This window comes from Protobothrops mucrosquamatus, unplaced genomic scaffold, assembly GCF_001527695.2.
Source record: "Protobothrops mucrosquamatus isolate PMUCROS unplaced genomic scaffold, P.Mucros_1.0 scaffold1656, whole genome shotgun sequence".
Classification (NCBI taxonomy): domain Eukaryota; kingdom Metazoa; phylum Chordata; class Lepidosauria; order Squamata; family Viperidae; genus Protobothrops; species Protobothrops mucrosquamatus.
Genome location: NW_015387813.1, coordinates 483606 through 498820, shown reverse-complemented (window position 1 = coordinate 498820; position 15215 = coordinate 483606). Strand labels below are relative to the sequence as shown.

General features: G+C 37.4%; 1 protein-coding gene across 1 annotated transcript in view; it reads right to left on the bottom strand.

The window, feature by feature from the left end:
- Window positions 1-6058, bottom strand: part of OXR1 (oxidation resistance 1) — a 55319-nt gene extending 49261 nt beyond the window's left edge. Inside the window, exons 1-2 of the mRNA XM_015822728.2 lie at window positions 6031-6058; window positions 1106-1188 (exon numbers count right to left, since the gene is read on the bottom strand). Of these exons, the coding sequence (XP_015678214.2) occupies window positions 1106-1144 (39 nt within the window). The 5' untranslated portion in view covers window positions 1145-1188; window positions 6031-6058. The remainder of the gene's footprint in view (window positions 1-1105; window positions 1189-6030) is intronic.
- Between the last annotated feature and the right edge of the window lie 9157 nt (window positions 6059-15215).

The following is a 15215-nucleotide window of genomic DNA, read 5'->3' as shown; positions in this document are numbered from 1 at the left end:
CAAATTACTTAAATATTCCATATTTGTATCAACTGAACATTTCCAAAGTCACTGAAAGAATTTTGATTAATGGAAAGTGTGGCTATATTTTTCCTCTACTGTAATAAATCAAAATCTGAGTGTATAACATCTTCATGAACAAGCTTATTATCTGATTATAACTTTACTAATACACATATTATATAGACTTACATAGTAAAATTGACACAAAAGTTCTGCTTGTATTTTTAATACAAGTCATTCAAAGCAACTTTGTTAGAAGCGTGATAGCTGATACCCACTCTGTATCAGATTGTTTATACAAGTAATTCATTTAAAGTGAAGGAACCAATTCACTTCCTAATTACATTTTATGGTTATATACTCATCAGTATCTCTGAAATTCAGCAATGAAAAGAAAAAGAGCAATATAACTTTAGAGTAAGACAGTTCTGTTTAAACTGTCACAAAAATACTCACAGTACATACATAGAAATAGAACCCTAATAGCCAGCTTTTTATTGTTTCATTTCTACTTAAAAATGAACTCAATTGATTTATAGTGGCACAATGTGAAAATTCTGTATCTAGAAACCATAAATATATTGGTATTATATAATAAAGTATTATAATAAAGTATTTCCTCATTCAGACTTCTGTTTCCCTTAGTAACCAGAAATTTAAAAGACTGACTATATTTCTGCTTTAGGGTCATTTGAAGAACATATAGACTCGGCATTCAGCTACTGATGATTAAAAAACAGAACTGGTCCCTGATGTACTAATAAGTCAATGAAACTTAAGAGAACAAAATAAGACAACAAAAATATTTGTGTACCACACTGGTAAAATGAGACAAAATTATACCAATCTACATTCAGTGAATTATTAACAATATTAAAAGCATTAGATGCAATAAGGGATTTATTGATGTCTTCTAAAAGTACAATAAGGCATATATTTAAAATCAGTGACCTACTATTAGTATTTAACATCCACAGGAAGAGTGGAAAGTTGAACAGTATTACACCATATCATGTTTGAAAAGATTCAGAATAGTACTTATCAATCCCATTAACACATTTTCAATGTATCTTGAAAATTATGTATCCGAGCAGAAACTTACGATATACTCTATAGTCCCTTTTGGCTTTTGAAAAGACATGCGTCTCCCATCTTTCTTGTCTATAGTCTTCTTCTGGCCAGTATCTGAAAGAAATTGAGGCAAAGCATGCATTACATTCATCTTTCTCTCATCTCAGGATTGTCACACACTGTGGACTAAAGCATCACTCAAAGACATGTAATTCACCAGTTACATAGCTCTCAGCCAGTGAATCTATGCTCAGCCTAAGACAACTACCTATCATAACAGACTTCATTCCCCTAAATTTATTACACTTTAGTGTTTAGAAATGCCTTAGCTTTATCAATATCTGCAAGTCTTCCAAAGTATTATTAAATCACAAGAAACTAGATGAAAGGTATTTTCAATATAGGCCAAGGTTATAACAATTCTCTAACATATTTAATTAGATTTTCATTACATATAGCTTGCCTGTCATCTGCAGTAAATTAAAATCAGCTTCAGAGATTAGTCCTTAACTTTAGCTACAGTTTTTCAAACACAGCTATATAACATTTTAATGGCAAGTATGACCTTTTGTATACAACTTTGCTAATTTTTTTTGGTTTTCTATTGTTTTCTTGTTGTTAAACATTTAAAAACATTTAACAAGTGGTAAATCACTCAGAGTTGCTGGGACTCATGCTCCATTCATTTGACTTGTGAACTCTGTTCAGAAATCCACACTTTCTTACTTTAGCAAACTTTACCTGATTAAGTCCTTTTCTTCAACTTATAAGAAACTGAAACTACTTAATAACTTCAACAAGCGCAAAGGAGTTTTATAAATGGTGCACAAAGAGACTTAAAAGAGAAGGAGGGAAAAAGAATCTAACCCTTTTTTAAAATTTGTTCCTCATCTCAGAACATAATCAGTTTTACATATAGAAAGGCCCATACTTCAAAATTGGAGTGGATGATTTGGAGAAGAGATATAGTCTCTAAGATGTACAAAAATAAGGGAACTGAGATAGGTTGAGGTAGTCCTTACTTTCTGCCCCAGTCATAGATTAAATGCTCTGAAATGGGTTGCAGGCCAAGCCAAGGTTTAAAATGCTAATTCAGGAACACTGACCTAAGATTTCAGCTGACCTGCAGTTCTTATTCATTTCAAATTGCATTTTTATCATTAAAAAAAATATTAGACTTTACAGATACAAAGATAAAAGCTTAATTAAAAATAAGAAAAATATATAAAGGAATTGCAGACATACAAAATATCTCTTCTTTAATCTCTCTCTCTCTTTTTTACAATCCTGTAATCCCTTAATTCAGGATACAGTCAAGGCAACTGAATGGAGCTGAGCATTTACTGGCTGGATGGCCTTCCTGACACCTTCATGGTGTTCACAGCAGAAATTTTCTCTTTGCTGCCTGACAGAGAAACATTTGCTGCTATCTAGGATTGAACTCTCAACCTTCTGAGTGTGTGAGCATTTTCATGAGTATGCCATCATGCCGCTCTTCTTCCCATGTACATGAACTCTGTAGATGCCTTAAGCTACATGAATAAATAAATGAATTTAACATATCCATTTGATAAATCCAAGATAAGAAGACTTTCCAAGTTATTTTTCTGGTTTATTATTTGTATGTCCCCTTAAATTATTAAGACCTCATCTAGTTTCATTTATAAATCCAATATGGTATCTTTTCCCTTATCACTTTTATATTCTAGCATTTACATTTTCACATCTTCAACCATCTTTTTCCATATCATTTTTATGATTTGGCATTTTTTAAAATCCAAATCTACATTTAATCAGTTTCAGTTTTATCCAATAAAACATGTTGTTTCTATGCATCCTCTGTTATAGTATCAGACAATCATGAAAATAATTTGAGGATTTGTTCCCAAATATTTCCTATAGTTAATTTCAAACTATAAATATTCTGTTATAAAACTTTAAACATCCCACAAGAAATAGCCTTCAAATTTATCTAGCTCGTTAACTTTTCAAAATCAACATCCTAGTCCACCATTTGCTGTATTCCAAAAATTAATGTTGCTTTAAAAAAAAAACCTGAAGCTTACATAAAACATCTTTCATTCAGGAGAGAAGGAAATTCTCCCAGTGTAATAAACCTTGCCGCTTGGAAAGTTCTTAACATCTAGAACATCAATAACAGGCATTTTCCTAAAGTAGTTATAACAGGAAGTGGGTGACCCAGAGTTTTTTTTAAAGCTCTGAACTACGACTTAAGCAGGCTATTTTTCCCCTGACTCCTCAACTCTCAAACCCACTGGAGATTACTATTTTATGATTTCTTCACAGAGAGATTCTGTACAGAGCAATCTTGTGGGTTATCCTTGTCCTCTCCTTGATCTGGAGAGAACATATGAAAAGCCAATCATAGAGATACTGTCCTAATATAAAAACTAAGAATTTGATTCAATAATACAAGGACATTTTATATTATGTAACTTTATTATCACTCACTTGGACAAAAAGTCTCTATTAACTTTTAACATACCTACTAACAACTTTGTTTAAAAATAAATAATTTCCCCCCAAAGCTACAATTAGAATCTTTACGAATACACTGCTTTGCACAAAGAAACAGACACCTGACATTTTCTGTTCAGACATGGCTGTGGCTGCACAGAACTCTATGAGCAAACACAGAGCAGGCAATACATGGTCCATAAGGAGAAAACATGACTACAGCTACTTTAACTCAAAACAAAACCACAAAAGGAGAAACTAAAGAAGTTCTGGATCCACACATTAGTGACTTCCTTGCTTCACTATCATATCTCCTGAAGTTTTTTCAATTAAAGTGTTCCTAAGCAAATAGCCTGTCCCAATTTATAACCAGGTCTAGGTTTAAAGTTCCTATTCACCCTTATAATGTGCATATTTACACAATTCTAAACTGCAACCCACCAGTTACAAGCTACAGTTATTAGTTATTATGCTTCCTCTCTCATAGGACCAACCCTGTACAATAGTATTTCCTCAACTAACTTAAGGCTTCCACCCTGATATTTTGTAAAGCATTAAAAACTTGAATATTTGCTCAGACCTTTGGTCCGTTTGATAGATAAAGCCATGTAAGATTTTGTTTTATATGCATGTATTGGGATGCATCATTTATCTTTATTATTTGGTGTTGATTAGATAGTGTCCAGAATCGATTGGAATCAGTTTGTTTAAACCTATACACATAATAAATAAAACATAATGAATGCATTCACACATTAATGCAAAACAAACCAGATTACAGTATATGTTTAAATTGCTTGTTAACGTTTTTGTTATTTTTCTGGTGGTTTTGTTGCTTTGTTTTTAACTTTCTACACCTCAGAGCTACGCATATAAGACTATGTAAATTTATCAAATAAATAAATCATATTTTGAGTTGATGTAATGTATAAACTGTAGTAATAGGAACAAGGCTACTATAGCTTGTTTAAATCAAACCATTTGTCTGAAATGGTATAGGGTTTCCTGCCTGAGCAGGGGGTTGGACCAGATGATCTCCAAGGTCCCTTCCAACTTTATTTTTTTTTTTATTATTATTATTACTATATTATTATTATTATTATTATTATTATTATTATTATTATTAACTACTAAGGTATGATATGTGAATGTAGATACTACTATTCAGTGGAATTTAAAAGAAAAGACAAAGACAGAAAGTATAGAGCCTACACTGAGAATTTACCTCCTCTCTCAAGAGCAGTGTTGGTATTCATTTTCCCTACTATACCAAAGAAAAAGAACTGGGGAAAAAAAACCTATCAAAGTTTTCTTGCAGCAATAGTCCAAAAAACTAGTGTATTTTAAAGTGCGATTCTAGGACCCCAGGACCTTCTCAGGGTGCCTTAAAATCAAAATTATCTTATCAGTCTACCTTGAAAACATAATACAATATTAAAATCTCACCAAATAATTGTGAGAAGCAGTAGGCCTGCAAATGTGTCGATTTTAATGTTTAATTTGGTAAATATTGATAAATACAGACCACGTAAACAAAAGGTCCTTAGGGCTCCTCCATAATTTTTAAAAGAGAGGGGAAAAAATTAAAGAAACATTGCAATTGGTTGTCCCACTGAGCAAGAAAAAGCAAATGGATGTCAGCACCAGTGGTGACCTTCCCCCCCCCACCCCCGGCTTGGGCCTCCCTTCGCAAGCCTCCCAATTCCTTACAGAAGGAAAATCTTGGCACGGCTGGGGAAGATGGGCCACAGAATCGCAGAAGAGGGGGGAAGGAGAGACATACAGAGCATAGGACAGTGTTTCTCAACCTTGACAATTTTAAGGCATGTGGACTTCAACTCCCAGAATTCCACAGCCAGCATTGCTGGCTGTGGAATTCTGGGAGTTGAAGTCCACATGCCTTAAAATTGTCAAGGTTGAGAAACACTGGCATAGGACCTTGAAGAACTCCTTCCGTCTGCAAAAGGCCAAATGCAGCACCAGAAAAGAAGTGGTTTTTTTTTTCTTTTCTTTGAAGTTTGTCCCAAACTGAATATGCACTCGGCGTCTCTCTCTGGAGTTCAACCCACTTCCCTCATACTCCAGGTCCGTCTCGCATCCTTCCCGCTTATGTAAACACCCTCAAAAAAATCTCACACGAGCAAAGTCCAAACAAAATGTACCGAAGGGGCATTTTATCCAAACGCCTTGCCCTTTAAAAAGCCGCAGGGGAGGGGTAGGCCCAGAGTTTCAGCGCCTGCAACCCGCCTTCTCCAACCGAGTGCCCTCCAAAGGGTCGAAAGCACAACTCTCTCGGGGCCGGGCATTCTGGGAAGTGTAGTCCCACATGGAGGAGGGAGCGAGGGACGGACGAAAGGTTTTTCTCTCTCTCACTGACCAGCTACGAAGGAACCGGGGAAACCTCTCTCCTCCTCCTCCTCCTCGCCGAAACCCGCCGGCCCAGCTGGAGTCAAGTATCTGCCAAGCGGGAGGCCTTACCGGGCGGCGAGGGTGCCCCGTCGTGCTGGGAATCCTGGAAGTGGACTTGGCGGAGGTTCCCCGCGCCGGGGACGGCGCCCCAGAGACGGTTGGCGGTGCCTCTCAGCAGGCGGCCACTCTTGCCCGTGAAGGTGGTGAGGTACTCCATGTGGGCCCGGGCACCACGCTCCGGAGCCAGGAAGCGGGACGAGTTCGGGGACCGGGGGGGGGGGGTCTACCGCCCTGCGAGGGCCGTGCGCGGACCCTCCTGGCGGACTAGAAGCCGAGCTCGAAGCGGAAAAGGAGAGCGGCGCGGCCGCGAAAAAAGTTAGGCAAAAGTTGAGGCTGACGCCGCCTCAGGACTCCGGCTGCTCGGCTCCGGTGGGTGTGGCTGGAAGGAGGCGCGGCGAGGCCGCAGCCCGCCGCCCTCGAGTTTCTCAGCGAAGATCCCCGCAGGGCTGGACACGCGCGTGGATGAAGGCGAGAACTCTTGCACGCGTCTCCCTCACCACCACGCTCGCTCGCTCGCTTTCTCTCTCTCTCTCTCTCTCTCTCACACACACACACACACACACACAAACACACGCCCTGCCCCTTAGGAAGCGACGCTCTTTTCTCCCGGCACTTATGGCTTGTGAATTCCTGACTCTGCCTGAGTTGCAGGAATTAAAGGGAGGGATATGGGAGATCACGAATAAACTTTGGAATGGTAAGCTAGCCGAGGAAATCTCCAAAAAGTAAATCTTGGAAGAAGGAAACCTTCTTCTGTAAAACTGCTGAGGAAACCCCTTCAGTCACCAGGAGTTGGGAGAAAGCTTTTGTCCTCAACAAAGATACTACCTTCAAGTAAAGATGGCACTTTCTCTCCATCTCTCTCTGAAATAAAAGGCATGCCCAAATGATAAATTAGGTATTTCCATAAGGATGTATCAGGTCGACTTAGAAGTATTTTTTTAAGTCATAGACGTCCCAAGTGGTGTAGAGTGTATGTATCACTTCCACAAAACTCACTGCCTTGTAAAAACTAAAGCTTACATTACAAGTGCAGGTAAATGAAAGGAAATATGTTCATTTCAATTGACATATTTAGGGGCACTTTGGTTATGCTGGGCGTGATTATGTAACTGAACCTTCCCAAGAATGTGATTCTATAAGTGCTTACTCAAAAGTAAAAGTGAGTTTGGTCAACCTTACTCTTAATATTAAAGTATTGCACCCTGAGGCTCTGGAGGGCTTGAGGGCTTGCTGGATATGCTGCTGTGCCAAAAAGTTCATATAAGCAGTTCAAAAACACAGCAGTCTTTAAGATACATTTGAAGGAAGTTAAAGAAGTAAGAAAGGAAGCAAGTCATTTGTGTAATAGCTGAAAGAACCTACAGTTTCAAAAGATCCTCCAGAACCAGGTGCTAAAATCAAACGAGTTCATTGCTACCTTTAAAAGCTATCAGTAAACCTTAAAGGGACATGCAATTGATAGTTCCTTATGAAAAAAAAAATGCAGGACTATGCAAGCTTTTAAAAATATATTCCATCAATATAGCATAAAATACAAGAAACAAGCAGAAAATAACAGTAATAATTGATTTTAGCATAATTGCTAAATTATAAAAAACAATAAGTATAAAATTTTAATGTGGATGGAAGACTTTATTCTGCAATACAATAAATCAATGTAGTCAGTTCAGTAATTTAGTATGAAGTAGCATTGTCCCCAAACTCATTAAGCTGTTTTGACTTAAATGAGAAGAAGCAATGTATACATGCAAGACAATAATTTTAGAATTAAATAACTCTCAACACCCTGCTACAGCACCTCAAGAAAATCAAAGACCTAAAAATAGAAGATGAAAATATGGTTGCATTTGATCTTGTGGCATTCTTTATGTCCATAGATCCAAAATTAGTGAAAGAATCCACAGCAGCTGTAGTACACAACACATCCAACTTTATCAAAAGGTGCCTGATCACTCAACCCACTACAGCAGAATCAATAAAAACTATGAAAAGGATAACTATGAGATTTGTTTGAATATTAGCAGCTTGGGTTGGTAGTTGGACTATTGGTTTGATCTTTGAGTTTGGCAATTTGGCTGTAAACATTTCGTCTCCATTCGGAGGGACATCTTCAGTGCACTTTGAATTGTGCTCTACTGTCAGAGCACTGGCCTTTAAATATCTTTTTGTGTGATATAAATTGGTGTGGGTATTATTTGTCTGGATGTTTCTGAATCATGGTCTGGTTTCAGGCTGTTTGATTGGCTGCTGTTCCTGGTGTTTAAGTATTGTCTGTGTGATGGAAATGGTGTTTGTTCGTTTGGTTGCCTCTGAGTCATGGTCTGATTTTGGGTTATTTCATTGGCTGTTGTCGAGATGTGGTCTGGTTTCTTGTGGGGGGTTGTGATTTTTGCTGTGTGGTGGGGTGCCTGTTTGTTCATTTTAAATGCTGTCTTCAGGATTGCGGTTGAAGTAGCTATTTAAAGGCTAGTGCTCTGACAGACAAGCACTATTCAAAGCACACTGAAGATGTCCCCCAGAATGGAGATGAAACCTTTGCAGCCAAATCACCAAACTCACAGAGCAAACCAACAGCCCAAGGATAATTATATATCAAAACATCCAACAAACTATTAAAACCTCATGGCATCACCATAGAACAGAAATCAACTAAGCATCTTAGGTAAACCAAAAGACCCAAAAGTCACCTACAACATACAATGGAAGAACTAAAACAGCCACTACATAGGACAGACAGAAGATTACCAGAGCACATCCATGAACACCAATGAGCAGACTCAAGACATTAAACTTACATCACAAAAACAAACACAACCATAGTTTCAGCTGGAAAACTGAGCATCTTAGATCAAACTAAATCCCCAAATGCTAGGGAATTCCTGGAAGTCTGGCATTCAGACATAATAATTTAATAACATAATAAGGGCACCTTGCTTTGGGTTTTTCGACTCCACCATGCTGCCTCACATTTTAGGGAAATTTAGCACATAGCACAAGGCACATTCACAGAAGGTGGAGACCAAGGGATGCAAGCTTTGTTGCTTTGTTCCTGTGTACAATGTCTATGTATTTCAAAGGTTTGGGTTTTGCTCTGCCTCTGCCATTTTGGCTATCTTTCCCCAAATCCCATACCAGGTGGCTCTAGGTTGCAACTAGCCAATCTTTGGCTAATTTAAAGAGATAAGTAGGATGGAGGGAATTTCAAGGCTATAGACTAAATTGGAAATATAAAGGAAAAATAATGACAAGCAACTTAATTAACACTTATTATTGTAATACAGAGATTTGCATCATCTTCCAAAACAAAAACTGAAGAATGACAGGCAAAATAATGAATGGGGCTAAGAGAAAAACAAGGCAATTTAATTTAAATGTTATTCAAATTGCTACAGTACATATAATTTAAAATTCAAATAACATTTAAAAGCAGAATATGATTTCCGCCTATATATTTAATATTTTTCGTCTGTCACAGTAGTGTTTACAATTAGGGAGAACATTTGAAGGCCCTGAGGCAATACATATAGCCCTGGAGTTAAGGTTATGCAGTTCTTTATAGCTGCTTATAGAAGAAATGGAGGATGGTGTAAATATTGAAGAGGTGTACCAGCAAACAGCTAATATCTGGAGAGAAGGAAATAAAGTTCAAAGCACAAAAGGAATTTACACTCATAAAGGAAGTTAACAGGATAGGGTTTTCTGTATCAGTACCAAAGGAAGGGGGAAAGTGGAATGGTTTTGCTTTTTGGAAAAATGGTATGGTGATAATTTCCTTCTCTGGAACTGTGCTGAAATCGTCTCAAGAACAACTGACACAACGAGAAAAGGACAGTTCAAAATAAGTAATGAGGTGATTACAGAGCTACCATAACTAAGTGTCAGTCTCAAAGTTATTTTCATCACATCTCAGAGTCTTGGAGCTGCATAAAGTATCATCTTGAAGGCCCCTTCTGTGTTCTTTGAAAAATGTTACAGAAGACATGGCTTGGGACAGATCAGAATGGGCTCATGCCAAACCAACCCAATATCCTTTTTTTAAGATTGACTACACAATGGACATAATGCAGTTTTATTTCAGCAAAACATTTGCTATCTTCCAAGAGATTCCAGTAGAGAAAATGGCAAAATGTGAGGTGGACTATATTATTAGAAGGATTCAGAACTGGTTGCAGGTGACACAAAAATAGGATGATAGCAAATAAGTAAGTTTAGAAAGATCTTATCAACCTGGAATCGTGGGCAAAAGCAGCAAGTGGGATCTCAAGCAGGGACAAATGTAAAGTCCTTTATTTGGATAGAAAAATCAAAGGTATGAATATAGGATAGGTTGATGTGAAGAATATCTGAGTGGTTTGGTGATTGCAAGTGTGATGCAGCAGGAAGGAAGGAAGGGAAATAAGAAGATGCAGTCATAGGCTGCCCTCAAAATTACAGCATCAAGTTCAAAATAATTCATCTTATCTCTCTATTTTGCATTGGTCATGTCATACCCAGAATATTCTGTGCTGTTTTGAGCACTGTGTTTAAGGAACGACACTGACAACTGGAACATTCAAAGGAGAACAATCAAAATGATAAGAAGCCAGGTAGAAAAAAAAAACTTAAGAGCTACCTCCAAGTATCTGAAAGACTGTCAAGATGCTGTTCAGTGTTATTCTATAAGGTAAGATAAAAACAGGAATATAAATTACAAGGATTATGAATGGGCATTAGGAAGAATTTTCTAACAGCAAGAGCTGTTCAACATTGGTGCAGTCTGCTTAGCCAAAAGTGTTTAAACAGGTTGGATTGCTTATCCACTGGAAATGCTGTACTAGCGGATGTTTTCACTGAACAGGAGATTGGATTACAGCCTTACAACCCATAGTCTATGATTATATAATTTATATAATTAGGGGTATCGGACCTACCCTGCTAAAATCTGGATGCTAATTAGATGTAAAGAAAGAGTTTTGTATCTCTCCTGTCATTTCCTAGTAATTTATTTATTGTTTTGTTGTTTGAAACCAAGATCTGATCACCTTTTTATTATACGCAGAGCTTTGGTATGGGAGAATGAATTAATTTTGGCTTGTATGGCTCATGCTGCTAGGTGAAACCTCAGCTTTTCCTATACAGCAGTTGACTAAAACTTATCCAAGCAAGAGTTGCCTCTGGCCAATGTGGCCTCTTTTAAAGAAAAACTTCAAGAAGGGATGTAAATGAGTCAGATTATTCTACAAGACTATTCGACATGACTTGGAAATGTTTATAATACAAAATTATTTGAATTATGGGTTCCTTGCAATGTATATTGGCCTCCAATATCTGTCTACTAGTAGAATGAGTCATCATTTACCTTCAAATAAAATGGGCAAAAAGTACATTTCAACAATAAATAGTGGGCAAAAAGGTCCAGTAGATGCAGTTTGAGCTTTTTGAGAATTCTGTATGCACATATATATCTGTTAAATAAGTTGTGGTCCTTGTTTGGAGCACCCTTTCCAAATTACAATGGCACTCTTGTGGCCAGGCAATCATGGCAAAGAAGACATCTTAATTTCTTGTTGCTGATTAAATCTGAATTAAACCTTAAAATTGGAAAGTCATATATGCCTGAAATTAGATCCCTTTAGTTTTTTAACTCCATGCACACGTGGGTACAAGGTGAAAAACCTAGCCTTTTCTTGCAATGACTATGCCTAGCTGGAAAACCAGCAGTCCCAGGGCACCAGCATGCTGGCTAGTCAGAGGTCATTCTCTTGATATTATATAACTGCCAGATCTCAGTACTGATGAGGAACTTTTAACTTTAAATGCTACATAAAAAGTGTTTGTTTTTTCATCATGAGCTAGACTTCTTACCAGATAAGTCTTTTTAATATCTGTTTAAACCAGGGGACTTCAAACTTGGCCCTTTGATGACGTGTGGACTTCAATTCCCAGAATTCGTCAGCCAGGAATTGAAGTCCACAAATCATAAAAGGGTTAAGTTTGAAGACCTCTGGTTTAAACAATACATACTTAATTGTGTATTATTGAGGCCTTTAACAACAGATTTAGCATGAAGAATGGATATCAAAATATTGTAGTCTCCTACCCAATCACAAGATTATTTGTTTCTTAATTGTTTGCACAAAAATTATTCTCTTCACTCACATTGAGTTCTTCTCAAATAAAGGAAAACTGGGCTGGGAGAAACACCAGCTCAGTTCAGTTCTGATATTTTAAATATCCTGGCTTAAAATCCCTTAATTCTAAATTGTCATTCTTTTGCACCTGAGTTCCACTGGCGACTTACATGATTGCAGTAAAAAGAAAAAATAAATTCACAAGTCTATTTTGTAGTTTGTTCCATGTAACACTCATTCCTCTTAGCAAACCCCAATATAATTCAAATACTGCATATCCATAGAGAAGTGTCATGACTTTCAAATTGTTTTTGGATGTCTAAGAATAATTTTCTTGGCTATTATATTTCGAGTCGAGCCAACGGAGGGACACTTAGTCTGTTACTAAAATACAAAGACTTTATATTAAGTTTTAAGGTATCATATATGATACGTAATTTCTTTTAATTACGTAATTAATTGTACGACCTTATATGGTCAAATTGTACCACGGTGGTGTCCATCGAACTTAGATACACAATTTCGACATGTCAAATAGCGATTATTAAATTTACAATTTATCCTAGCTCAGGATAAGACAATGAACAGCAATTCATACAGTTGTTAACTTAATAACCATATCTCCTCTGCAACACTTGAAAGTACACATAGACTAAGACTGGGAATCCTATATGTATCCTATTCTCCCTCTCCCATACAAACACATGAATTATATTCAGTAAATTCTTTAAGCCAGTGATGGCGAACCTTTTAGAGACCGAGTGCCCAAAACCTGGCCCTGCCCCTGCTCCACCCCCCTGCCCCACCTCCGCTCTGCCCCCCATCCCCCACCCCACCTGCCCACAGGACCACTCACCGCCTCCAGGTCCCGCCGCAGATCGCCCAGCAGCGCTATGGCGGCCACACCCACTGCCTGCGCCCTGCAGCATCAACTGCATGATGGGGTGTGAGGGCAGAGTCTTGTCTACGCTACCTGGCTGCTATGTCCTTGGCTGTGCTGTTCCGTGTGGGCTACGCTTGGGGATGACTCTCCTTCAGGGGGGCTGCTGGAAAGGAGGGGGTCATGGGGGAGGCAAGGCTGGGGCAACAGCATGTGTGCCCACAGAGAGGGCTCCGAGAGCCGTCTCTGGCACACGTGCCATAGATTCGCCACCACTGCTTTAAGCCATGCATATGAAAATGTAATTTAGCACAGATTTAAAGCATGTTACAGAAAACACATCTTCTGAAATTCTTTCAACCCCTAAAAAACAGCTCTGTTGTGTGTCACATGACCAGGAAGTAGAAGGAAGAAAGCTGAAAATTGAGATGGTGGCAGACTTTTGTGCTATTGTCCAACTCTCTTTTCCAAAGAAGTGCATTGGCGTTTGTTCTGGAATATTTTTCTCCGCAGCCTGCAGCTTGAACTCAATCTTTTTGTCTTGCCAGTTGCTTCACCCAGATTAAATTTAGTCTCAGTTCAGTTTTCAAAAATGACCCTGCTGATAAAAAGTTCTGATCTCTTTCACCGAATGCTTTCTGATATACTATACAGCTAATTTGTAAAAAATAAAAATGGAGGACTCTCAGTGAAGAAATCAGAGGACTATAGCTAATTCCACAAATCTTAGATAAAAGAAATCCTACCCTAAACAGTGAGTAAATATAGCTATTCATTGTAATATGTATTTACTATATTAATTATTAATTCAATTTGTATAGTCTCCCATATCATATATATAACTCTGGGCAGCTCACAAAGTTAAAACAATATCAGCTTGAAGTTGCTCTGAAAAGCAAACTTGGTGTGTTACTTTGAGATTGATAAAGAAAAGGCAGAAAAAAAATGTATTATTAATAGTAATAATTTCCAGTTATGGCATATTGGCTCATTCTTTTAGATTATACAGAGTTCTAATTTATTTTATTTAAATAATTGATTTAGTTGCCTGCACAATGCCCAGCATATAGTTGCTCCTTAATGAGATGAAGACATAGGGTAAGTCAAAATAATTATATTAAAAAAATATTATCTTGACTAGAGGGTTTTTTTTTATTTCCCAGGGTTCTACAATAATATATAAAATACTGTACAGCTGTGCAGTATTACATTATGTAGATTGTTAGAAATCTGAAGATAAAAGACCGTGTCAACAATTGCCACATGTTCATTTTGGAAAATTGTATAATTTGCCCTAGTCTGAATATCTACCACAAGATTTGCAAACTATAAACAGTGTTGAGCCTTTGAAAATGCCAATGTTAATAAACTACTGAAACAAATTACTTTTTGATAACTCTTTACCAATGCATAACTTGCTTTCACTAAGTTTTGGATCATTGCCTGGAATGCAAAACATATCCCATATGTACATAAATACTTTTGATATTGAATATGTCAGTAATAAAATAAGTAATGTTTTTTTTTCTGTTTGAAGGATGTATGTGTGCCTTTAAGTCAGTCTTGATTCCTGATGACTACATGAACCTTCTTGGTAATATTTTGAGAAATGGTCTGCTTCTAGGGCTGAAAGAGAGTGACTGGACCAAAGTAAATATTATCAGCATTGACAAAATCAGTATCAATCAATTGCAAAAGGATGAGCTTACATACTGTGACAATATCTTTAATATCATCAAACAACAACTGCTTTCAGAATGAGTTGTTAGATGGATAAAAATACCAGATCCAATCTAAACAGCTGGCTGACCAAATAATAATAATAATAATAATAATGAATAATAATAATGAATAATACTAATCATTATCTTCCAGTAGATTCACAATTAAAGCCTGTTGGAACGGGGATGAAAGAAAAGAGAGATCATTTATTTTTATTTTATTTAAATCCAACTTCTATGCCGCCCTTCTCCCCACGGGACTCAGGGCGGCTCACAGCATGTTAAAAAAACAACACAAAAAACATTTCCCCTATAAAACCAATTAAAAACCAAATATATTTATGGCTGTGTCATTATTAAAATCTTTAAAAAATTATTCCCTATTTAAAATTCACCCTAGGTCAGTCCCGCTTGTTGAAAAAGCCATGTCTTGAGGGCGCGGCGGAAGGTTAGGAGATCCGGGATCGTCCGGATCTCGGG